This window comes from Hevea brasiliensis, chromosome 9 (genome assembly GCF_030052815.1).
Source record: "Hevea brasiliensis isolate MT/VB/25A 57/8 chromosome 9, ASM3005281v1, whole genome shotgun sequence".
In the NCBI taxonomy this organism is placed as follows: domain Eukaryota; kingdom Viridiplantae; phylum Streptophyta; class Magnoliopsida; order Malpighiales; family Euphorbiaceae; genus Hevea; species Hevea brasiliensis.
Genome location: NC_079501.1, coordinates 24,515,851 through 24,540,795, shown reverse-complemented (window position 1 = coordinate 24,540,795; position 24,945 = coordinate 24,515,851). Strand labels below are relative to the sequence as shown.

Below are 24,945 nucleotides of genomic sequence, written 5' to 3'. Positions count from 1 at the left end.
AACTTGATGGAGAAATATAAAGATGTGAAGAAAGATCTACATATGGTTTTTATTGATTTGGAGAAGGCTTATGATAGTGTTCCAAGAGAGGTCTTATGGAATGTGTTAGAACAAAAGAGGGTATCTATTAGGTACATACAAGTATTAAAAGATATGTATGAAGGAGCAACTATTATTGTGCGCACAGTGGGAGGGGACACAATAGATTTTCCGATCTCAATTGGATTACACCAAGGAATACCATAAGCTCTTACCTTTTTACATTAGTTTTAGATGAAATGATGAAACATATACAAGAGAGTATTCCTTGGTGCATGATGTTTGCGGATGATATTGTTCTGATAGATGAGACACGAGAAGGAGTCAATAGAAAGCTAGAACTTTGGAGAAGTACTCTAGAGTCAAAGGGTTTTAAGTTAAGTAGAACGAAGACAGAATACATGCATTGCAAGTTCAGTGAAGGCTAAATTGGTGATAGAGAAGGAGTTAGTTTGAATGGAGTGGTACTGTTCCAAAGTAATCACTTTAAATATCTAGGCTCAGTCCTTCAAGTAGATGGGGGATGTGAGGAGGATGTTAGTCATAGGATTAAAGCCCGATGGTTGAAGTGGAGATGTGCCACGGGAGTTTTATGTGATCGTAAGATTCTCAATAAATTGAAAGGAAAATTTTATCGTACAGCCATACGACCGGCTATGTTATATGGTAATGAGTGTTACGCACTGAAAGAGTCGTATGCATCTAAAATAAGAGTTGCAGAGATGAGAATGTTAAGGTGGATGAGTGGCCATACTAGACTAGATAAAGTCCGTAATGAGAGTATTAGAGAAAAGGTAGGAGTGGTGCCAATTAAAGACAAGTTGAGAGAAGGGAGATTGAGGTGGTTTGGTCATGTGAAGCGTAGACATACGGAGGCTCCAATTAGACAAATAGAGCACATTAGGTTAGAGTATAGAAAGAAAAAAAGGGGTAAACCTAAATTGACTTGGAGGAGAGTAGTACAACATGACCTAGAAGCATTACATATTTCTGAGAATTTAACCCAAAATCGTTCAGAGTGGAGAAAGCGAATCCATATAGCCGACCCCAAATTTTTGGGATAAAGGCTTAGTTGAGTTGAGTTGAGTTTTAAGCCAGAATACTTCAATCCAACAAAAACAGCTTGTTTGTTACATCTCATCAAAGGTTTAGCATATGACACAACCCAAAGCACTACTGCTGGGTTCATTTAAACGTAAGACTGATTTAGTCTGTTAATATGCTAAAGCAGTTAAATTTCTTTTGTCACATTGATACATGATTGTATAAGTTTTATGTTATAAAGGGTGCTTTTTTCTTTGGCACAAAATTTAATGCATTAATTGGTTTTGATTGAATGAGGAGGAAGGATGCTATGCCTTTAGTTATCTTTTTTCCTGTCACGACCCAACCTATGGGCCGGACCGGCACTAGGACCTGGGCCAGCCTAAAGCCCCCGAGGCCCGTAGTAAGCCTTAACTATTCATTAACCCAACTCTAAGGCCCATTTGGGCCCAATTTCAAGAAAACAAACGGACAGAGTCCGGCCATAAAATGGACTTTCCAACGGGGAGTTTTTGACTCACCCGACCTGTAAACACAATAAATACTCAATTGGGGAGCTCAGCTCACCCTCCACATACTCATCAACATAAAATAAATGGGAGCTCAGCTCCCTCATCCAATCCATCAACATGCATAACATATTTAAGTTTACAGGTCCAACATAATAATAATATTACAGACTAAATTCAAATAATTACTGCTAACACATGCGGAAATTCTAGGAGTAATTAAAATTACACAATATTGATAAACAACCTGCGAGGTAGAAAAGCAGGTTAACCCAGAACAAAATATCCTCCTGTGGCCTGTAAAAATTTTTGAACAGGAGTGAGCGTTCGACTCAGAGAGTAAAATATCAATCTTAACTATAATCTCTATAACTATCTGAAACTAATGCAACCTGTAGAGTGAAATGCAACATCAACACCATATTCACATCATAGCATCAAAAAGGTAATTTGGAGCACTCACACACCCTGTAACATCATTCATAGTATATGGGAGCTGATCCCCTATACAGCTCTCTTAAATCCAATCTGGTGCCAGCGAAGAACTCAGCTCGGACTTCCACTTAAATACCAAATCGGGGTCCCAGCGAAGAACTCAAGCCGTGTCTACCCCGAAGGACCGGGTCCCAGCGAAGAACTCAAGCCGTGTCTACCCGTCCTATCCATAGTCCACACCACATCACACGCACGCCAACGCACGCACACTGCTCCAAATTACCACAACAACACTCATGGCACATTAACAGTTATCAATGCAACATAATTCGTGCCTAGAGTTTAACTACATAAATATATGCATATAAGTGATGCATGGACATGCTGAACATATAATAATATCGAAATTACAGTTAAAATTAATATTTTACTCACAGACTTGACGACAAATTACTGTGGCGGCTGGGCGGAGGAAGAAGGCTGTCCCGGCTCACCTGACAATTACATTACATCTATTTAATAAATTTGACTCAATACAAACAAAGAAAAATATCAAGTACGTCCTAAGTCGTGCCGAAAATCCGGCAGAGTCTCCCCTATACCTAGGACCTACCCAACCTGCAAATGGGCTAAAAACGCACTTCTATATTCACAATCCATACATCAACAGTTCAATCATATCACACAGCCCCTCCTGGGCCCATCAAATCAATCATCCATCACAATGCGCAAAATTTCAATTTAGTCCTTATTATTGATCATTTTTGCAAAAACTGCCCAAACAAGCTCTAAAAATTGTAAAACTTTGCCCCGCGGTCCTTAGCAATATTACTAAGCTATTGCAAAAAGAATCGTAATTTTCTAAGCTACCACGAATATTTTATGGATTTTTAATCCTATTTAAGCACTAGAAAATTACGTAAAAACAAGGTTCGGGTTTACCTTTGCCGATTCCGACTTCGGGAACGCGCTCGGGACGTCTGACAATGGGGCTAGCTAAAACCTCGGCCCAATTCGGAGACTTTTCGATGCAGTGCATCGGCCCGAAATTTGCAGACCCGATCAACTGTCGAATTTCCGCGAATCGAGGATACCTACACGAAGCCCATAACACGGGGGTTAGTACATAAATTTTTCAGAATTTTCTAAGCTCATTTAATGCTCGGAAAAACACTGCGAAGTTCCGTGGGACCCACCGAAAAACGTTGTCGGAAAATTTTGAAATTAATATCCAGCGAAGCCCTCGTCGAGTGGAGCGTGCTGGTAGCCTCGGTTTTCTCGTGGGATTCACGGTTTTCGAGAAATTTAGCCCAAAAGTCGAAATGGGCTAAAATCTTCCCGAGCTAAAATCGGACAATCCGCTCGATGGATTTCGGCGTTCTTGGTGTCTATGGAAAGCTCTCGCCGAGTAGATGGTTTTGGACACAAGACCCGGTCCAATCGGTGACCGGATCGGCCGGATTGGCCGAGGAAGGCGGCCGCGCGTAGGGGAGAATCGCGCGCGTTTCCGGCCGTTCAGCGGCCGCTGGTGGGGACGGCCGGGAGGCGGCCGTGAGGGCGCAGGAGGCGCCGTGGCCAGGGGAGGAGGAGAGAGAAAGAGAGAGAGAAGGGGAGTGCGTCGCGGAGGAAGAGGAAGAAAAGAGAAGAGACGGTCCGATTCGACCGGTCCGATCCGGTCCGATTCGATTCGGCGGTTCGATTCGAATACAAAATTTTGAATTTTTACTCGCCTCGGGGACCAAAACGAGGTCCAAAATTCAAAAATTCAGAAAATTGAGAAAAATCGTAGACTCTAAATATATTTTTAGTTTTACCACGTGGTCTTTAAATTAATTTTTAAAAATCATCAAAGTTTATATTTTCGGAAAATCGAACCCGATTTTTAAAATCCGAAAAATCTCAAAAAAATTCCTAAAATTCAAATAAAATTAAAATGCCAAAAATACTCATAAATAATAAAATTTGGGGTGTTACATTCTTCCCCTTACGTAAAAATTCGTCCTCGAATTTTTACACAAGGCGAATAAAGTACATGATTATACATTGAACAAGTAAGGGTACTTGCTACGCATGTCCCGCTCTGACTCCCCGGTGCACTCTTCCACTGACTGACTCCTCCACAAAACCTTGACCATAGGGATCTGTTTGGATCTCAGCTGTCTCACTTGGTAGTCCACTATGGCTACAGGCTGCTCCTCAAATGTCAAGTTCTCCTTTAGCTCTATCACATCCATTGCAGACATGAGAAGGATCGGAATGTATTTCTGAGCATGGAGATGTGAAACACGGGATGAACGTGAGAAAGGTTGGGTGGTAGTTCCAGCCGTAGGCAATCGCTCCAACTCTATCAAGAACCTCAAAAGGTCCGATATACCGAGGTGCCAACTTGCCCTTCTTTCCAAATCTCATGACTCCTTCATTGGAGAAACCTTTAGGAATACATAGTCGCCCATCGCAAACTCCACATCCTCCGTCTCGGGTCCGTGCATAACTCTTCTGCTTCATCGAAAGCCGTCCTCGATCGTTCCCCGATTAAAGGAACTACTTCTGAAGTGTACTGCACTAGGTCTACATCAGGCCCCCGTGCTTCCCCCATTTCTGTCCAACACAGAGGAGACCTACACTTTCTCCCATATAGTGCCTCATAGGGTGCCATCCCTATCCGAGTGATAATCGTTGTTGTAGGCAAACTCCACCAAAGCTAATCGCTCATCCCATTGACCTCCAAAATCCAAGACACTCATGCGAAGCATGTCTTCGATGTTTGGATTGTCCTTTCGATTGTCCGTCTGTCTCGAGGGTGGAAGGTCAGATCGAAGTTCAATTGTGTGCCAAGTGCCTCCTGCAACTTTCTCCAAAACCGAGAAGTGAATCGGGGCCTCTATCGGATATTATGGAAGCCTAATTCCATGCAATCGACTATTTCTCGAATGTAGAGCCGCATCTTGTGCCACGAGTATGTAGTCTTTACTGGTAAGAAGTGAGCTGATTTGGTCAAGCGGTCTACAATTACCCATATCGAATCATATCCTCGCGTGGTACGAGGCAACCCACCACAAAATCCATAGTGATCATTTCCCACTTCCATTACGGGATAGGGAGCTCTGCAGCTTCCCGACGGTCTCGTGTTCAAACTTCACCTTCGACAAGTCAAGCACTTGGACACAAAGTCTGCTATGTCTCTCTTCATGCCATTCCACCAGAGCTATCTTTCACATCATGGTACATCTTGGTGGAACACGGTGGACATCATGCAGTGTGTAGTGTGCCTCTCGCATGATTTCATTCTGAGGTTGTCCACATCGGGCACACATATCCTAGAACCTTGCACTAGGGCGCCATCATTGGCAAATCCAAACTCACCACCATCACCTGCATTACTCTTTCTATGATCTTCATCAATTGTTGGTCTCGTGGCCGGGAAACTCTAACTCTGTCCCTCAAGTCCGGTCTCACCGAAAAGTGAGCCAACAATACCCCTCATCCGATGATCTAGGATTAAACCTTGATCCATCAATTCATGTACCTCCGAATCAACGGTCTCTTCTCTACCGAAATGTGCGCCAAATCCGCGGAAGATTTTCTCGCTCAAGGCATCCGCCACAACATTGGCCTTTCCAGGTGGTGGTACCGATGGTGCAATCATAGTCCTTGTAAGCTCCATCCATCTCCTCTGTCTCAAGTTCAAGTCCTCTGTTGGAAGATGTACTTCAAACTCTTGTGGCCGGTGTATATCTCGCACACTTCACCATACAGGTAATGTCTCCAAATTTTTAGTGCAAAGACTACAGCCGCCATTTCCAAATCATGGGTGGGGTAGTTTTGCTCATGCCTCTTCAACTGCCTTGACGCATAAGCCACTACCTTTCCATTCTGCATCAAAACACACCCTAAGCTAACTCTGGAGGCGTCACAATACACGTATATCCTTCACCACTCACAGTAGTGTCAACACAGTGGGCGTGGTTAGACACTCCAAGAGCTATAGGAAACTCACCTCACAGACATCTCTCCAAAAGAATGGAACAAACATCCTGGTCAACTTAGGTACGTGAGCCGCTATTCTGGAGAAATATTGTACAAAACGCTCAGAGTAGCCACTAAACCAGAAAACTTCGCACCTCGGATCGTTGTAGGCCTAAGCCAATCGGGCCATACTTCAATTTTCTTGGGATCCACTTGAATGCCGTCACTAGAAACCACGTGTCCCAAGAATGAGATGCTTTCTAGCCAAAATTCACATTTTGAAAATTTGGCATATAGCTGGTGCTCCCTCAACGTCTGCAACACCATTCTCAAGTGCCACACGTGTTCTTCCTCGGTCCGAGAGTACACCAAAATGTCATCTATGAATACGATGACAAAACGGTCCAAAAATGGCTTGAACACCCTGTTCATCAAGTCCATGAAGGCCGCTGGTGCATTAGTGAGTCCAAAAGACATCACCAAGAACTCATAATGACCATATCTTGTCCTGAAAGCCGTTTTGGACACGTCCTCATTCCTGATTCTCAACTGATGGTAGCCTGATCGCAGGTCTATCTTGGAAAAGAATCTAGCTCCTTGGAGCTGATCAAACAAATCATCGATCCGAGGAAGTGGATACTTGTTCTTCACAGTGACCTTGTTCAGCTGTCTGTAGTCGATACACAACCTCAATGACCCATCCTTCTTTCTCACAAATAGAACAGGAGCACCCCAGGGTGAAGTGCTCGGACGTATGAAACCCTTGTCCAAAAGCTCCTGTAGTTGCTCCTTCAGCTCTTTCAATTCTGCTGGTGCCATCCTGTAAGGTGGCATGGATATGGGGTTTGTACCCGGAATAACATCAATGCAGAACTCTATTCCCCTTTCTGGTGGCAACCCTGGAAGCTCCTCTGGGAAGACATCCATAAATTCTCTGACAACAGGAACATTTTCCATGCTGACACCTTCTACAGAGGTATCTCTCACCAATGCCAAATACCCTTGGCATCCACGCCTCAACATTTTTCTAGCACTAATTGCTGACACCAAATTATATGGAGCCACGCTCCTGTCACCATCAAAGCTAAACTCTTCCACACCAGGTATGTGGAAATACACCTTTTTGTTCCTGCAGTCTAAGGTGGCATAATGAGTTGCCAACCACCCATCCCGAGATTACATCGAAATCCATTCTCGGTAGAGGAACCAAGTCTGCTGGGAGGATCTTTCCATCCACTACCACTGGGCTACCCGGAAATACCATGTCTACTTCTATGTTGTCACTAAGTGGGGTAGCTACTGACAAAGGGCACTCTAAAGTTGTAGGGTTTCTACCCAACCTCATGGCAAACACAGGGGAGACAAATGAGTGCGTAGCACCCGGATCTATCAAAATACGAGCCTCATAAGAATGACTGAGAAGAATACCGCCACAACCGCATTTGAAGCTTGAGCATCCCGGTGGGTCGTGGTGAAAACCCGTGCTTGACCCCTACGAGTGGCGTAACCGACATCGACTTCTACCTCCGACCGCCTCCAAATCCACGTCCCCTTGTCCTCGGCCTTGTTGGCCACCGAATCGATCACCGCCATGTTGGAAGCACCGGATACAATTGTCGAGGAACATTTGCAATGTAACCACGTGACCCCATCTGCGGGCTCATCAAAACGGCGATCTCTAGCAAAGTGGCCGGTTGGCCACACCAAGCATACTCGACCCCATCAAACAAGGTCTGAATGTCCTCTTCCACACTGCACACGGTGCAAAGAGGATCTGAACGAGCGAATCGCTTTGCCTCGAATCTGTTACCACCGCTGGATCCGCACCGGTGCGAACCCTCGATTTGTGTCTAAAACCACTCCTCTTATTTCTCGCTTCTTCCTCTGTAAGTAGTATGGCCACCACTATCCATAGTACCCGTGGGGAACACCAAGAACCCTCGCTCTGTTTTTCTTTGCTCTTCCATTGTCATCCACAAAGATAGCTAACCTCAACTGTCTGCTCGATCCACCACCACATCAAAAGATCGGACATCATGGCCGTGTTCGCATACCTCTGTCAAGCCCCTTTAGGAATCTTTTCACCTTCATCTTTTCTCAGAGCTCTGCTGCAGGGCATATCTGCTCAATTCCGAAATGCAGAGCATATTCATCTACTGCACCGCCATTCGTCTTAAGGCCTCAAAGGCCCATTGCTTCGATCTTCAAGCTTTCTGGCACGAACCGATTGATGAAAAGTTCCACAAACTGAGCCCATGTCAAACCCTCCATCCGAGGTAACACATAGTCATTCATCCATTGCCTAGGCATGGGCCCCATGACGTGCTGCATACATTCTATCAATCTTCTATCACCAATCGTAATTACGTTTCGCTCGTCTGCAGGAATCCAAAAACCGATATGCGTCGTCTGACACATCATAGGTACCAGGCACCAACTTCTTGAAGTTTATGATCTGTTTGTAAGATTCCTCTCTTGGTGCGGTGGACTGCTGCTGCTGTGGAGGATGGACCATATACTGAGCCATCATGTCGATGGTTCTCTGCAGACCAGCTAGAGTAGCTGCCATGGGGTCCATGGGACCCTGTGCCATAAAGGACTGATCTCAGATCGTTGGCTGCTCCTCTACTTGAGCAGCTCTAGGCCTCCTACCCCGCCTCCTCGGGGCAGGCGCCTCATCCTGTGCCGACACTTCGTCGGGCACATCTGGTTCTGGTGCAGTGGCAGCTCTCCTGCTTCTACGCATTTTCCTGAAATTCAGCAGCATTAGCCCACAAAATTCAAAACTGCACATTATACAGCTCTATAGACTCATATTTATACATAACATATGGAGCAGAAACTAGAAGCAAAGATGACAATGCAAGACGAATGTGGACCCTATATTTCCGCATGTGACTCCTATTAGACTCTTCTCAACACTTTAGACAACATTCCCTAAGAATCTGGAGCCTAAGCTCTGATACCACATTTGTCACGACCCAACCTATGGGCCGGACCCAAGACTAGGACACAGGCCAGCCTAAAGCCCCCGAGGCCCGTAGTAAGCCTTAACTATTCATTAACCCAACTCTAAGGCCCATTTGGGCCCAATTTCAAGAAAACAAACGGACAGAGTCCGGCCATAAAATGGACTTTCCAACGGGGAGTTTTTGACTCACCCGACCTGTAAACACAATAAATACTCAATTGGGGAGCTCAGCTCACCCTCCACATACTCATCAACATAAAATAAATGGGAGCTCAGCTCCCTCATCCAATCCATCAACATGCATAACATATTTAAGTTTACAGGTCCAACATAATAATAATATTACAGACTAAATTCAAATAATTACTGCTAACACATGCGGAAATTCTAGGAGTAATTAAAATTACACAATAATGATAAACTACCTGCGAGGTAGAAAAGCGAGTTAACCCGAACAAAATATCCTCCCGTGGCTTTGTAAAATTTTTGAACAGGAGTGAGCGTTCGACTCAGAGAGTAAAATATCAATCTTAACTATAATCTCTATAACTATCTGAAACTAATGCAACCTGTAGAGTGAAATGCAACATCAACACCATATTCACATCATAGCATCAAAAAGGTAATTTGGAGCACTCACACACCTGTAACATCATTCATAGTATATGGAGCCGATCCTATACACTCTCTTAAATCCAACTGTGCAGTGAAGAACTCATTTCGGACTTCCACTTAAATACCACATCGGTGTCCCAGCGAAGAACTCAAGCCGTGTCTACCCCGAAGGACCGGGTCCCAGCGAAGAACTCAAGCCGTGTCTACCCGTCCTATCCATAGTCCACACCACATCACACGCACGCCAACGCACGCACACTGCTCCAAATTACCACAACAACACTCATGGCACATTAACAGTTATCAATGCAACATAATTCGTACCTAGAGTTTAACTACATAAATATATGCATATAAGTGATGCATGGACATGCTGAACATATAATAATATCGAAATTACAGTTAAAATTAATATTTTACTCACAGACTTGACGACAAATTACTGTGGCGGCTGGGCGGAGGAAGAAGGCTGTCCCGGCTCACCTGACAATTACATTACATCTATTTAATAAATTTGACTCAATACAAACAAAGAAAAATATCAAGTACGTCTTAAGTCGTGCCGAAAATCCGGCAGAGTCTCCCCTATACCTAGGACCTACCCAACCTGCAAATGGGCTAAAAACGCACTTCTATATTCACAATCCATACATCAACAGTTCAATCATATCTCCCAGCCCTCCCGCCCATCAAATCAATCATCCATCACAATGCGCAAAATTTCAATTTAGTCCTTATTATTGATCATTTTTGCAAAAGCGCCCAAACAAGCTCTAAAAATTGTAAAACTTTGCCCATGGTCCTTAGCAATATTACTAAGCTATTGCAAAAAGAATCGTAATTTTCTAAGCTACCACGAATATTTTATGGATTTTTAATCCTATTTAAGCACTAGAAAATTACGTAAAAACAAGGTTCGGGTTTACCTTTGCCGATTCCGACTTCGGGAACGCGCCGACGTCGACAATGGGGGCTAGCCAAAACCTCGCCCAATTCGGAGACTTTTCCAGAACGGTCCATGCGCCCAAATTTGCGAACCGATCAACTGTCGAATTTCCGCGAATCGAGGATACCTACACGAAGCCCACAACACGGGGGTTAGTACATAAATTTTTCAGAATTTTCTAAGCTCATTTAATGCTCGGAAAAACACTGCGAAGTTCCGTGGGACCCACCGAAAAACGTTGTCGGAAAATTTTGAAATTAATATCCCGCGAAGCCCTCGTCGAGTGGAGCGTGCTGGTAGCCTCGGTTTTCTCGTGGGATTCACGGTTTTCGAGAAATTTAGCCCAAAAGTCGAAATGGGCTAAAATCTTCCCGAGCTAAAATCGGACAATCCGCTCGATGGATTTCGGCGTTCTTGGTGTCTATGGAAAGCTCTCGCCGAGTAGATGGTTTTGGACACAAGACCCGGTCCAATCGGTGACCGGATCGGCCGGAGTTGGCCGAGGAAGCCGGGCGCGCGTAGAGGGGAGAATCGCGCGCGTTCCGGCCGTCGGGCGCCGGGCCGGCTGGCCAGGACCGGGAGGCGCCGGCGAGGGGAGGGCGCAGGGGAGGCGGCTGGCCGGCGGCAGGGGAGGGGAGGAGAGAGAAAAGAGAGAGAGAAGGGGAGTGCGTCGCGCGCGGGAGGAAGAGGAAGAAAAAGAGAAGAGACCGGTCCGATTCGACCGGTCCGATCCGGTCCGGTTCGATTCGGCCGGTTCGATTCAAAATACAAAATTTTGAATTTTTACTCTGCCTCGGGACCGAAAACGAGGTCCAAAAATTCCGAAAAAATTCCAGAAAATTCAGAAAAATACGTAGACTCTAAATATATTTTTAGTTTTGCCACGTGGTCTTTAAATTAATTTTTAAAAATCATCAAAGTTTATATTTTCGGAAAATTGAACCCGATTTTTAAAATCCGAAAAATCTCAAAAAAATTCCTAAAATTCAAATAAAATTAAAATGCCAAAAATACTCATAAATAATAAAATTTGGGGTGTTACATTTCCATTCCTTTATTGTATATTTCATCAGGCATGGCTCTGGTTTGATCTATCTATTTCAGATACTCAGGATTTGTTTTACCTGGTTAACAAGTTCTTTTAAACTAAAAAGATGAGAACTTAGAAATTTCTAAAATTGTCATGGTAGCAACTGCAAATGAAATTTGTTTCTTTAGACAGACACTCGAGCTTCAACTCATTTATCATGTTATGTCTTTTGTGGTGAAATGCAAAAACCTGTTGAGTTCAATTTAAGAATTTGAACAAATTTTCCCTGAGGTTTTTCAACTTGCTGAGGTTGATTCCTTGGGAGGAATGTAAAAAGTAAGATGGAATGCCATTAAGTGGCCAATGGTGGGGAGAAGAGGGAAGATTCTTTATGTGATGCTTATAGTACTATTTCTTAGGGGTGATCGGTTCCGGTTCGGTTCAGGGTTTGGCTAGGAACCAGAAACAAACCGAAATTTCAATACGGTTTCAGTTCAGTTCTTAATTATTTGGTTTCGGTTTGGTATGGTTCTCGATTCTTTGGTTCTGGTTCGTTTCGGTACGGTTTCGATTCGGTTCTCGTCTCTTAAAACAATTTTATGTAATTATTTCCTTAAAAAGCTATTCTTGAATTAGCATTTAAGTTTTAAATTGAATTATTAATACATAATATATCATATAATATATCTTTTAGTTATACCTAAATTATATAATATTTAACTATAAAGTGTATATATAATTTAGGTTAAATATATTATATAATATAATAGTATAAGTATATCATATAATATATATTTTAATTATTTATTAATCATATAATATTTAATGATAAGACATAAATATAATTAAAAATTAATATATATATATATATATATATATATATATATATAAAAGAAAATAGTATATTTATAAATAAGAATTATAAGGTAATTTAATATATTTATAACTAAAATTATTAAAAAAATATAAAAAAATGAAATATAATATTAGGTTGTATTAAGTTTATAATTATATATACATTTATAAATATATATAATTATATTGAAAGTACATAATACATCTAAAAAAATATAGAAACACATATGTATAAATCGGTTCTCGGTTTAATTTCGGTACGGTTCAGTTTGGTTCTTTCCCTCAAAAACCGTACCTAGCCCTACTATTTCTATTTCTATCACCATTGTGTTCTTAGAAGGTGCTTGTAACACAACAAATTTATCAAGATCTTTGTACAATGAATTACAATGGAGAGAAGCTTCGCATTTACATTAACTGGCAATTGGGATGGAAATTCGCTTTAGAAATTTGTTTCAGCGGAGTTTCACAATCAAAATTTGTATGTATGGTTAGTGGGAATACACGGGGCCATCGTTCGCTTCCATTGGACCTGAAATGCATCCTCTGTAGTAGGTCCAGAGTTGATTGCATTTGTAAGTTTTCTTGCTAGAACTGTCTTGTTCATAGAAGGCAATGGATCCAATTACGGTTTCTTATTCCTCATCATTCAGTCACATGAGAAATTGCATTAGCTTACTACGGTTGGCTATTTCTGCAGTCTCCCTAGATTCACCATAAGTACATGCCGGCAAAGTTTCAGTACTAGCCAATTCATTTCAGTTCCGTACTAGCCAATTCATTTCAAAGTTTTTTTCATTTGTGTGAAATACATGAAACTTGTAGCCCATACCCTTTGTTTGGAATGAGGGAAATGGAGAGGAGAAAATAAATGAAATTTGATATTCTTAAAATCCTTGATTGGACATTAAATTGAAGGGAGAGAAGAAGAGAAAGGGAGAGAGTCTGGGAAAAGGTATTTCTCAACTCCTTATATTTGATCCAAAAGATTTCTGTCTAAAAGAGGAATTGCCACTTGATAGCCCCTTGGAAATACTTGCATGCTTATATATATCACTTGTATGCAAATACAAATATCATTTCTCATACTAAATCTATACAAACATCATAAAGGAAATTAGATCTTTTATTTTCTCTTCATTTTTCTTACTCAAATTCTTTTGATTTTCCCTGCACAATTAAGATACAAACAAAGGGGGAAATTCTCTTGCAACATTGAGTTAATTTTCCCTGTATCTGAAAAATGAGAGGCCCATTGCTCTCACCATATCGCTGCAAATTTCATTCTGCAACTCTTTCGCAAAAGTTGTGCGTATGAAAGCCTCTGCAAGATCCTTGGATATCCAGTTTAATATCAAAGAAGTCACCATAAAGTCACCTTTCCTCTGGATTTCATATTCAACAGAATCTTCTTCTGGAACCCTAATTGTACCATCTACAAACCCCAACTTTTGTTTTGCATCATTGCCCTATTCCATGATCGATAGTTACCATCGATCAAAGAGGCCGTGACTAAAGCTCACACCTAGATTGTCCGAGCTTTGCAAGCTCAACAATCCTATCCAGTGGCTATATTCACCATCGTAGCTTGATTCCGTGCAGGAACTTGCTCTGCTCTTTCCTTTATGGCAATAATTTCTTATACTAGGACTACAAAACCTAACCGTGGAAGTGAAGGGACAAAAAAAAAAAAAAAGAAAAAGCCCATTTGAAAGCTAACTTTCCCACTCTTGATACCATGTGAGAAAGTCAACTTGAGCAGAGGAAAAGTGAAAGAATCTTATTCTCTTGTGCACTGAAGTACATGTGATAAGTCCTATTTATGCTCTGCCGACTAATTAAACCAACTAAAATATAATCTCTACGTCCTCCAATGCACAACAAGCGCCTTGCCCCAGATTGGGAGTCATTGGGTGCCAAGCATCCATAATCCTTCAGAAGGGCTTAGCTGGATGCAGCCAACGATCTAACAGGGGAGTTTTACCGACTGTTTCATCTGGGGATAGGTCTATTAAGTTCAGTAGCTCAGTAAGCCAGTTCCTGACAAGTTCCTTAGCTTGCTTCTTCAACTCATAATGGATTTGTAATTTTTGGATTTGCAATAATACAGTATCTCTGATTGTCAGAATAAAAAAAAAAGTTGTACTATTTTAATTTCCAACAGGTTTTACTCAAAATAAAACAACTTGTACTATTTTACTTAATAATATATTAGCTAATCTTATGTAGAGAACTTGACCTTTTCAAGGTAGGTGTTTTTTAGGTCAGGTGGGAACCAGTTGAAAAAGTAAACCTTGTTTTGTCTTCGTTTCAAATCTGATATGGGAAGTTTGATAAATGATGATTATCCTATCCAGCTTTCAAGTGCACCCTTCATTGATTTCTCAATACTCTTGAACCAAGATTCTCGGATAAAGAATGACGTCATCAAAGAAATTGGCAAAGCTTGTCAAGATTTTGGTTTCTTCAGTGTAATCTTTAATTTCCTTGTCTGATTCCTCAGCTCTTGTCCTCCTACCCCGTTACACTTTTTTACCCCAGATATTTTTTATCTAAGTTTCACTATATATTTTTTTTGGACATGGACATGTAGATCATTAATCATGGGATAGGTGAATCATTGATAGAAGATGTCATGGACGCAAACTCAAGATTTTTTGACATGCCAATAGAAGAGAAAAAGGAGCTGCTGTCTAATGATGTCTACAAGCCAGTAAGATTTGAGACATTTATTCAGGATGATAAAGAAAATGGGAAACTCACAAGGGAATTTCTGAAGCTTTATGCCCATCCAATAGGAGATTGGATAGGATCTTGGCCTGGAAATCCACCAGATTACAGATATCTTAAATTTTTAACGTTTTTCTTTTTAAATTCGGTTTCAATTAAGATTCGAACTCGAGATCCCACAATTTTAAAGATCATTTCAATTAGTACTTGCTTGTCTTTTATACATAAACTTCAAGAATGGAAAATTATGCTATTTTAATTTCTGCCTAGGCATATTTTGAATAGGACTATTCTGTGGTATTTTTAGATCGAATGAGCTACACAACAACGAAAGTATAACTCCTACACTCTCACTCTTATATACTTTTTTCCACAAAGCCCTAATCATTTCTTCCCTTTAGAGGGAGACTTTTGCTACCTATATTACCTTGAGCCCACCTGCTTATGAAACAGGGCAAACATGAAAACATACGCCATAGAAATGAGGGCATTGAGCAGTCAAGTATGTGGAGCTATAATGGAAAGTTTGAGCTTGAGTTCAACATTTTGGCAAAACAAAATTGAACAAGGAATGCAGATGATGGGTATAAACTGTTATGAATCAGCTTGTCAATTGAACAACATCTGGACAGGAATAGCACCACATACGGACCATACTATATTCACTCTTCTTGTACAGAGCAGTCCTGGCCTCCAGGTGATGAACCCTAGTGATGGTTGTTGGAACGCTGCCCCAGGACCTAAAGGTTCCTTGCATGTCCTAGTTGGGGACCACCTTCAGGTCCTTAGCAATGGCAAATACAAGAGTGTTATACACCGAGCAGTACCTGGTTCAGAGGAAAGAAGGTTATCTGTTGCCAGTTTCCATAGCTTTGCAATGGATGAGGTGGTGGAGCCTGCAATGGAATTGGTGGACAAGGAGCATCCAAACTACAAGGGAAGTAGTGTAAGGGACTACCTCAACTATCTTTCCTCTAAAGAGTCAAAACCCTTCCTTGAAACTCTTAAAATTGTATCTTAAATCTGCAATTAAATGTTAATAGAATAATGGATTGAATAGAGGAGAAAAAGGAGCTTGTCTCTAATGATGTTTCCAGGCAAGCAACATTTTGGGATAATGGGAAATTTACAAGGGACTTTCTGAAGATCTATGTTATATGACACCAACTAGAAGAATGAATTGGATATTAACCTGAAAATCCACAAAATTACAAGCAGATGAATTACTTGTCTCCTTCATCTCTTCAATGCTGTTACTGATCAATAGCCAAATGCAAGTATGCAACCTCTGTAGGGGCGTTATCAACTTTCTTTCTCAGAAAGTATTTGTCTATGCATTATGCATGATGAATCCACATATTAAAAAATTGAGATCATATATTTGTATATTGAGTTGATAATAAATGCAGGTAAGTTTTTTTTTTTCTTCTTTCAAATTTCCACAATTTAAATTAATCCACCGAATTCATAATTTTATAATGACCATAATTTAACTCAACTTAACTCAACTAAGCTTTTATCCAAAAAATTTGGGGTCGGCTATATAGATTCGTTTTCTCCACTATGAACGATTTTAGGTTAAATCCTCAGAAATGTGTAATGCTTCTAGGTCATATTGTACTACTCTCTTCTAAGTCAATTTATAGTGATCATAATTGAGGGGAAAAAAAAAACGCTTCAATTGTGTGAGTTTATTTTCACTTTTAAGAAAAGCGTGAATAAAGATCATATTTACAAGAGTGCCCTTATATTATAACAAAAGAATTTTATAAATAAGTTGGAGATGATAATGGGCAGTTACTTATAAAAATTACTCTTATATCGGATTAATATTTTTAATATTAAAATTTATTTTAAATTTAATTAAAATTTATTCTTAATTATTTAAAATTGATCCAAACACACTATTATTATTATTAAAAAATATTTAAATATATTTAATTTTATATATTTTAATTAATAATTTTTATAAAAAATAATTTATATTTAAAAATTAAATAGCTCTATAAAATATTTAAATTTTATTTATTTAAAATATAAAAAATAAAAGTTTATAAATATTATTATAAAAAATATATTTTTTATTTAATTAATTATTTATATAAATATATTCAAATATATATATCATTTAAAATTTGAATTCAATCTGAGTGTCAATTAGAGAGGGAAGAAATGGATTATAATTATGATCAAATAATATTTATTTATTTTTTGTTAAATCAGCTTTAATATAAACAATTTAAACTTTTAACTTTTTAATTTTCAACTCTTTTTATCAAATTCTATGTTATTTTTTAAATTTAAATTTATTTCAAATTTAAATTATATAATACTTAAATTTAACATACTAAAATTTTATCGGATGAAATCACGTCCATCCCAACTCAAAGAGAGAGATAAATGATCTTTCGGCCAATCACCTGGCAAGATATGATAATTAATAATGAATTTATTTTTATGTAATAATTATTTATTATAATATTAAAAAAATATTTATTACTAAGCCCAATTACCTTTTGGTCCAATTTGACATTCTGTTACTAACTTACTAGTTAGGTACAACAACATGGAAGCCCAGACAATATAGTGTTTCTCTTAAATTTGAGGACCACTTTAGTAATTTACTCTTTAAAAAATTCACCCTATTGTTACGTGATAAGCTGTGATAATGCCACATGTCCAGTTGCAAAAAAGTAATACTTTTTGATAGTAGAGAAACCAGAGCTGACTACTACCGGGCACCGGCACTGTCAATGCCCCTAGTTTTTGCTTAGCTAAAAGCGGACCAGGGGTTTCGCCAGAAACTCAGAAAGAGCAAAAGGTTTTAGAGGGAGAGAATATGTAGCTTGGAGATAGAGAAAGGAATTTATGCACTCACATTGGCGTTGCGAAGGGGGAAGCTTCTTGAAGAATGGAGAGTAACAGTGGCTTAAGCAGTAACAGCAGCATTGTTTTGGCCAATCAGAGCAAGCCTTTGCAAGGAATCCGAGTAGAAAATCCCTTTACTTTCAAAGTCTTTCAAGTATTTACCGGCTTTGGCTTCGGTTGTGGTGTTGGTATTGGCGTTGGCAGACCCATAAATCTAGGTATCTCCTCTTTTTCTCTTTGTATATATATCATTTTTTCTCGATTTCTCTCTGATTTTCTCCCTCACTATCCGCATATCTGGGAAGATGAATTTTTGGGAATTGTTTAAATCCAAGAAACGCATCTGAAATCTCTGGCTACAAGGCCATGTAAACAATCATTTGATGTGCCTTCTCTTTTTCATTCATTTTCTTCAGAAACTTCAGCTGCGCTTAGTTGCCAAGAAATTGTGGGAAATTGGAAGAAAGTTTGTGACTTGATTGTTTGGCTTAAGCGGCGAGTGTTATTTGCATTCAGTGTTCAAAATAACTAATATGATTGCTTTATGTTCTGCAGTGATTAATATTATTTTTTATGTTTATTCTTTGTTTCTACTTCCTATTAAGATTAGTTGAAATGTTAATTGTTTTGAAGAGGTGGGTTAATTTGTCTAATACGTTTCATGTACTTTGTTTTTTCTGTGGAATTTTGAAATTGATTTCACATAATGGTATGAGGTGCTAATTGCGCCTTTCTAGAGTTGTTAAAGTTCTCAGGGAGGACGATATGGTCTACATTCCTTTAAAATCTGCATAACAAAATTCAAATAACTTGTTTAGTTGGTCATCCTGTATACTTTGACTAGAAAGAGTTCTGGGTAACCTGTTATTCCTGCAATCAGACTCTGCAACATGGGTGATAATTGTTACACCCTCACTTTAGCTAGCTTTAGCTAGTCTGTGCATTTGACTGTTCCGGTGATTAATGTCGGTTCGGACAGTTAGAATGTCTGAAACTATATGTAGACTAGAGTGAGAGTCATAAATAATTCAAATAATGATAAAAAAAATTTAGAAAAAATTTTATAAATAAAATACAATCTCTAGCGATGGGTAACCTTATGCAAAGTTGCGGTACTCGCAGCTAGAAGCCTTAAACCCGGAAGAAAATTTATAAAATAATTTTTGGGACTGCAGAGAAAAGTCATTGAGGTTTCGATGATATTAGAATGCTAAGAAAATGCTTAGGAAAATTTTTAGATCGGTACAGACAATTTTAGTCTTTTAAGCAAAACAAAGGGCATTTTGGTCATTTCGTCTTCAGAGACGATTTTTGACCAACTTGTCCAGTTAAGTAAATAAATTATATGACATAAAATATGAATAAATATTGCTACAAATTAAATTGAAATTGAGTAGAAAAGAAAAGAAAAGAAAATGAATTAAAATTACAATTTTGACCTCATGCTTATGTCATTAAAATGCTCCCACCCAATCACATTGTTACACATGTCTTTAAATCACTTAAAATGAGTAAATGGGCAGAAATAAAAGAAAAAAAAAAGATTCTTCTTTCTTTCTTTCTTTCTTCTTGCCGAGACTCCCTTTCTCCCATCTACCATTTTTCTTTTCTTTAGCTCAATTTTCCTTAGGTTTTCATTATAAAAACCCTAAGTCACAACACTAAAAATTGTACTAGAGTCTTGCTAAGGTGATTGGTTGCCAAGAAAGTGAAGGAAAAATTAAAATTAGCTAAGGGAAAGTTCTGCTCACAAGGTTAGTTCCATATCTCTTTCTTTTCTCTTTAAAATTGATGTTAGGAGAATGAAATGAGTTAGAAATTTAAAGAATTGAAAGAATATGTTGAGGAATTGAAAGCCATAAATTTCTGCAGCCATGTGGAACTTTGGGGAAATTATGATTTTGATGGAATTAAATTTGATTACTAATGTTCTTGATGAGTTGTATATGGTAGAAGATGAATTATAAGGTCTTATGCATGAATTGAGGTATTATAAATTAGGGTTTTGAGCTATAAGAAATTAGTATTTTGCGCTATATTAGGGTTTGGCCATATTGATAGTAAATGGAAGTTTTAATGGTCAATTAGTGACCATTTGGTTGAGTGTAATGAGGAATTGAAGTGAATTGTAACTTTGGATTTGAGATTGGGTGTGCTGCCTTGAGTGCCATGCAAGTCTGGATATGAGTCCAGCAAGTTTGAGCAGCTGTAACTTGAGGGTTGTAGGTTCAATTGGTACAAGGTCAATTGGACATGAAACTAGATACATAATGGTACAATTTTGATGGAGGAAACCTATCCAGAAAACAAACTTAGGATGCCCTAAAAATTGATCAAATCCGGGTCGCACCAATACTGTCTGGGCAAAATGACCAAATGAACAATGTTCATTCATTTGGTCATAACTCAGTGTAGAAAGGTCCAATTGACCTGAAATTTATATCAATGGAAAGCTGAGGCAATTTAGAACAACTTTCATGTAGAACACAAACTCAAATTCTGGATTTAACTAAATGAAATTGCTAGCCAAAGTTGGACTACCAAATCTGGCAGAATAAAAAATTGCCCAGAAATTCTAGGTAAAGGTAATCCGACCAGTTATGGTGCAATAGCCATAACTTGAGCTAGAAAACTCCAAATGGGGTGATTCAAAAAGTGAAATGTAACTAGACACAATAAAAAACAACTTTGATTGAGAACACTTGGCCAAATTCTCACTGTATAATGGCCTAATGGAACAGTGAACTCTATCACCCAAAAACTGAAATTTTGATTTATTCTCCATTGGTTAGAAGCATAGATTGACAACTAATCCCAATACTTTGAGAACCAAAATATGGTAAATCTATGTGATTAAAACTTATGTAACTATTATATATGAGAAAATCAATATTTTGACTTGAATGACCAAATGAATAGTAACTTTACATATTAAGTACAAATATTCAAAAAATAACTTTGTAATATGCTCTAGTAGGCCTAGTGTGATTGGTTTGGATAGGTTGGCATGCCAATAGGGTTCTGATAGCATCACTGCGTATGGCTTCATGGCATTTTGTGATATGATAGCCTATGGCTATACTGATTATGATGTTATACTTGACTTTATGTCTTATTGCTTTTATGGCTTATTAGCCATTCTGTCTGCACATCGGGAGACACATTGTGACAGATGGTGTGACGACCCGAGGTACCTGGTACCCAGTGCTAGTTCACCCGTTTATCCAGTCTGGTCAATTTGTATAAACTACTTGGGCATGGAAAAATATAAATGTAATTGAATTGATTATTAAACGAAGTAAGTAAATTTCAAGCAGGTGAATAGTGAAATACGCCAAATGGTAATAGAAATAGGGGAAACTCCGGTAGATTCTTCTTAGAAAAATAATTGATATTAAAATATAATGAGAACAAATTATTAAAAGAATAAAGAAAGATAAGATAGGGTGCTCCGGCACCGAGTGTGATATGCTTTGCCGGCTACACTGTAGACGGATGAGGGGTGTCACAATAATAGTTTTACATAATGGCTTTCTTTTATGATACTTCAATGTAAAAGGCAGTTAGGTTTTGTAACACCATCTTAATTCAGGTGTGTGTGTGTGTATAAATAGCTACCTTTTGAATCAACATTTCCTTCATTTAATTGCAAAGAATGTCACATGTAGGGTGAGATTGAATGGTAATAGACGACAGATGTTGTTTTGTCTTCTCAAAAGCCAATCCTATTGCCAAGGACATCTCTGATTTCTTTCTCTTCATTTTTTGAGGTTTTTACATGCAAGTGTTGATTCAATATATAATGTAGGTGCACTGCCAATGGTGGGCCAGTTTATGAGTGCAGCCAGAGGTGCAACTGATCCCTTCTCTGGTGCTAGCAGGCATATAAATGATGCTGTAAGTGAATTTTTGTGCTTATAAATGTCTATTATTGTTGTTTCTTCTTTTGATTGTTGTTCCAGTTAAAATAGACATGAGCACTTCTCATTTCTCATTTATCATTTTTCAGTTGCGGAAGATGGGAGCTAAGAGAATTGAAGTAGGAATTGGATGCGGAGTTGGTTTTGGCCATGGCTTTGGAGTTGGTATGTCACATAGCGTCCCTTCTGAAGAAGCAATCGATAGTGTATTTTCTATGTCATTGTCATTTATGTACTACAATTACATCAGTAGTGCCTAGCGATCTCTTCTTGTTATCTTGCCAGTGCACATCGGTTTTCATTCCATGTTTTGAGAGTGTGTGTATTAATTTACTGTTGCTAGGAAAACAGGGAGAAAATGAAAATTTATTGTGCAACATGTGCCTCATGTTTTCCAATACAAATTATGGCACCAAATTTATATATATATATATATATATATATATATATATATATATATATATATATATATATATATATATATATATCTAGTTCACAAATCAACAATCTCATTATAGATATTACTATGAACGATGGATGATTGTGAATTGTGCTATTGGTCTGCCATGAAGCAATGGTAATCCGTACAGTGAACTTACTAGTGGGTTATATTAGATGAAGTGATATCGGGTCTTATGAACAAATGTTCAAAAGGATCCTAAAGGGGTCAAAATGGATGCTGTTAGATATCAATATCTCCAAATTCTGAAATGAATTTGGCTGGATTTATATTTACATGTACTGGATTGTTTGTGCTAAACTGACCTTGTAATGGATTATTACTCTGTTTGCATAAGGCATTCTACGTAGATGCCTTTTGTTTGCTCATTGTCCACATATTTGATGGCTGAAAAATTAATTTTACTTTTCAGGCCTTGCTGTGAAACCTGGGGTGGTGCAGAAGATTCAAGTCTGTCTCATGGTATGTATTGTGTCTTCTGTTTATAAATATATATACAAAAATTCACAAGCACAATTAATGCTGCTTACAATTTGTCACTCATTTATTTGAAATTGGAATGCCAAAATTGTTAGCAAGTGATGACAAAGATGATGGCAAAATTCGGAATGGCTCCCAATCTATCAATTGGTCAAGGTGCCCTTCCAATGTCAATGCAAAGCGGCTTGAGCACAGTGAATGGACCCTCAATCCAAAATCCATTGGGAAGTATCACACAACTGGCAACAAAACTTCCTGACCAAACACCTGAAAGCATGCATGGATATGGTAGTATGATTCCACATTCAAGCTATGAAAACTCCACGCCAACAAGCAGTATAGTTGACACACCTTTTGGTAGTCGAACGGAAAAGGTCATTAGCGGTTTTCTGAACAATCCAATTCTGAAAGAAGATGATAAAAACCTAAATGAAGTGGTATGCACAATGATATTTATCTATCCCTTGGTCTGTTTATTGATGGATTTCTTTAGGTAATGTGCAAATGTTTGGATGTTGTTCCCTGAGAACACATCCATGGCTGCTGTCCTTTTTAATTTATCACTCAACTGCTTTTGTTAATTTTTAATGGATTGCCTTCACTAGGCTTGATTCATATTTTCAGCTAGGATTTGTGTAATTGGAGCAAATTATTTGCTTGTCCCCCAATGCTTTTTCTGAGTGCACAAAAGCAAAGAACCACATAGTTCTCCTGGCAGCAGCTATAAGCCTGTAGAAGGCAGCAATGTGTCCAGGGATTGTCAAAATCTCTTGTTTACATATTTTCATTGTCAAACGTGAAGATTTTTTTGCAGACTTTTGTTTGCATGTACCTGAGATTATATATGTTCTGAAATTTTTTAAATATTGTGTTTAATTCTTTGATGAAATGTTTACAGGCTGGACGCTTGCGTTCTGAAAACAACCTGCTTCAAATGGTAATATTTCATATCTTCTCTGCTTATCTTGAAGCCATTTTGTCAAGATGTAGTTACCATAAAAAATTTGGATCATCAATGAAACTATGGTAGCATTTAGTGGCTAAAAGAGCTAAAAGAATTTTTTAAAATGGGATTCTCAATGAATTACTCAATTTTGTAATCATTCATAATTGGAGTAGCTAAATTTGTTTGAATGGATTTATTTTGAGATGCATGGGAGATTCTAAACTGTTGCGTGGTGGTTGTGTTGCGAATTTGTGTTAATAACACTTGCAATGCAGTTAAAGTGTGCGAACATTTCTGCAAGTCTGCAATTCATTTTTCTTGGATGAAATTTGTTAGATGATTACATTTCCCTTCCACCTAGGTGTTGAAACACCAGCAAGTCATTGAAAAGCTTATGGAGGAGAATGAGAAGCTTCGTCAGGTACTGGTGGAAGACCTGAAAATATCACCCAGCAAACTCCATTCCAGTCACTCGCCTAGAAGTAACTCTGTGTGCGCTGATTGTTTTGAGTGCCGAAGAAAACAAAGAAAAAGGAGATGAAGTTAATGTAAATATCACTGGAGAAGACATTCAAGGTCTGGACCTCTAAGATCTTAACTGATGATGCCCTTTACGAACTGTGCTTTTCTAGCATTCGTTTGGCTTGGCCATTCTTGCAGGACAATAATCTGGAGCTGTCAATTGTAACTTGAAAGATTAAATTATGAAGATAGATACAGATTACTTGTAAAAAAACTGATCAAGTTGCTTTGAATATACACTTAGTTGAAGAGCTTTTGAAGTCAGGCCTGCCAGAAGGTAACCTAACCTTTCCTTTTGCACTTTTCTTTATATATATATATTTGTTAAGCTTTAACTTTGATGAGGGCATTTTTTTCCTTTTTTTTTTTTTTTTTTCTTTTCTTTTTTCTATTCCAGTCAATTGTCTGGGATTTAACTTTCCTTGGTGCATGTGTATTGTAACAATAATTTCGAGTCCTGCTTTCTATTTCTCTAAGATTGGATTGGATACATCTCTTTTTTTGTTTTTGGTCTGTGTCTCTTTTTTAATGCTGCCATGTGATTTATGAATTATGGGGCTTATTATAGGCCTTATTTCATTCAGAATACTGTAAATGGTATGGGTAACT

General features: G+C 38.6%; 3 protein-coding genes and 2 long non-coding RNA genes across 10 annotated transcripts; 3 read left to right on the top strand and 2 right to left on the bottom strand.

The window, feature by feature from the left end:
• Nucleotides 1-1,625: 1,625 nt before the first annotated feature.
• Nucleotides 1,626-3,049, bottom strand: LOC131183208 (uncharacterized). 2 transcript variants are annotated; one of them, XR_009151341.1, is made up of 3 exons: nt 2,970-3,049; nt 2,463-2,521; nt 1,626-1,889 (listed from the first exon to the last, which is right to left on the bottom strand). It is a non-coding gene; the product is annotated as an uncharacterized LOC131183208 (long non-coding RNA). The 2 variants fall into 2 exon arrangements; XR_009151340.1 differs by lacking the exon at nt 2,970-3,049 and having other exon boundaries at nt 2,463-2,951.
• A 5,556-nt stretch (nt 3,050-8,605) lies between these two features.
• LOC131183209 (uncharacterized) lies at nt 8,606-10,532 on the bottom strand. The gene is made up of 3 exons (XR_009151342.1): nt 10,506-10,532; nt 10,004-10,062; nt 8,606-8,743 (listed from the first exon to the last, which is right to left on the bottom strand). It is a non-coding gene; the product is annotated as an uncharacterized LOC131183209 (long non-coding RNA).
• A 2,064-nt stretch (nt 10,533-12,596) lies between these two features.
• Nucleotides 12,597-16,576, top strand: LOC110647821 (flavanone 3-dioxygenase 3). The gene is made up of 2 exons (XM_021801811.2): nt 12,597-14,881; nt 15,004-16,576. Exons 1-2 carry the CDS (start codon nt 14,732-14,734, stop codon nt 15,397-15,399), a joined length of 546 nt encoding a protein of 181 aa, XP_021657503.2. The 5' UTR covers nt 12,597-14,731; the 3' UTR covers nt 15,400-16,576.
• On the top strand, nt 15,622-16,161 carry LOC131182847 (2-oxoglutarate-dependent dioxygenase 21, chloroplastic-like). Its single transcript, XM_058152188.1, has one exon. It carries the CDS (start codon nt 15,622-15,624, stop codon nt 16,159-16,161), a length of 540 nt encoding a protein of 179 aa, XP_058008171.1.
• A 1,331-nt stretch (nt 16,577-17,907) lies between the features above and the next one.
• Nucleotides 17,908-24,828, top strand: LOC110647832 (uncharacterized). Of its 5 annotated transcripts, none has more exons than XM_058153503.1 (8): nt 17,908-18,226; nt 21,817-21,905; nt 22,018-22,093; nt 22,801-22,850; nt 22,964-23,305; nt 23,767-23,805; nt 24,176-24,390; nt 24,475-24,828. In XM_058153503.1, exons 1-7 carry the CDS (start codon nt 18,052-18,054, stop codon nt 24,353-24,355), a joined length of 951 nt encoding a protein of 316 aa, XP_058009486.1. In that variant the 5' UTR covers nt 17,908-18,051; the 3' UTR covers nt 24,356-24,390; nt 24,475-24,828. The 5 variants fall into 5 exon arrangements, 4 of the variants coding, with proteins under 4 accessions (XP_058009486.1, XP_021657524.1, XP_058009487.1 ...); XR_009151339.1 differs by having other exon boundaries at nt 17,909-18,226; nt 24,176-24,613; nt 24,734-24,828; XM_021801832.2 differs by having other exon boundaries at nt 17,909-18,226; nt 24,176-24,828.
• The last annotated feature ends 117 nt before the right edge of the window (nt 24,829-24,945 follow it).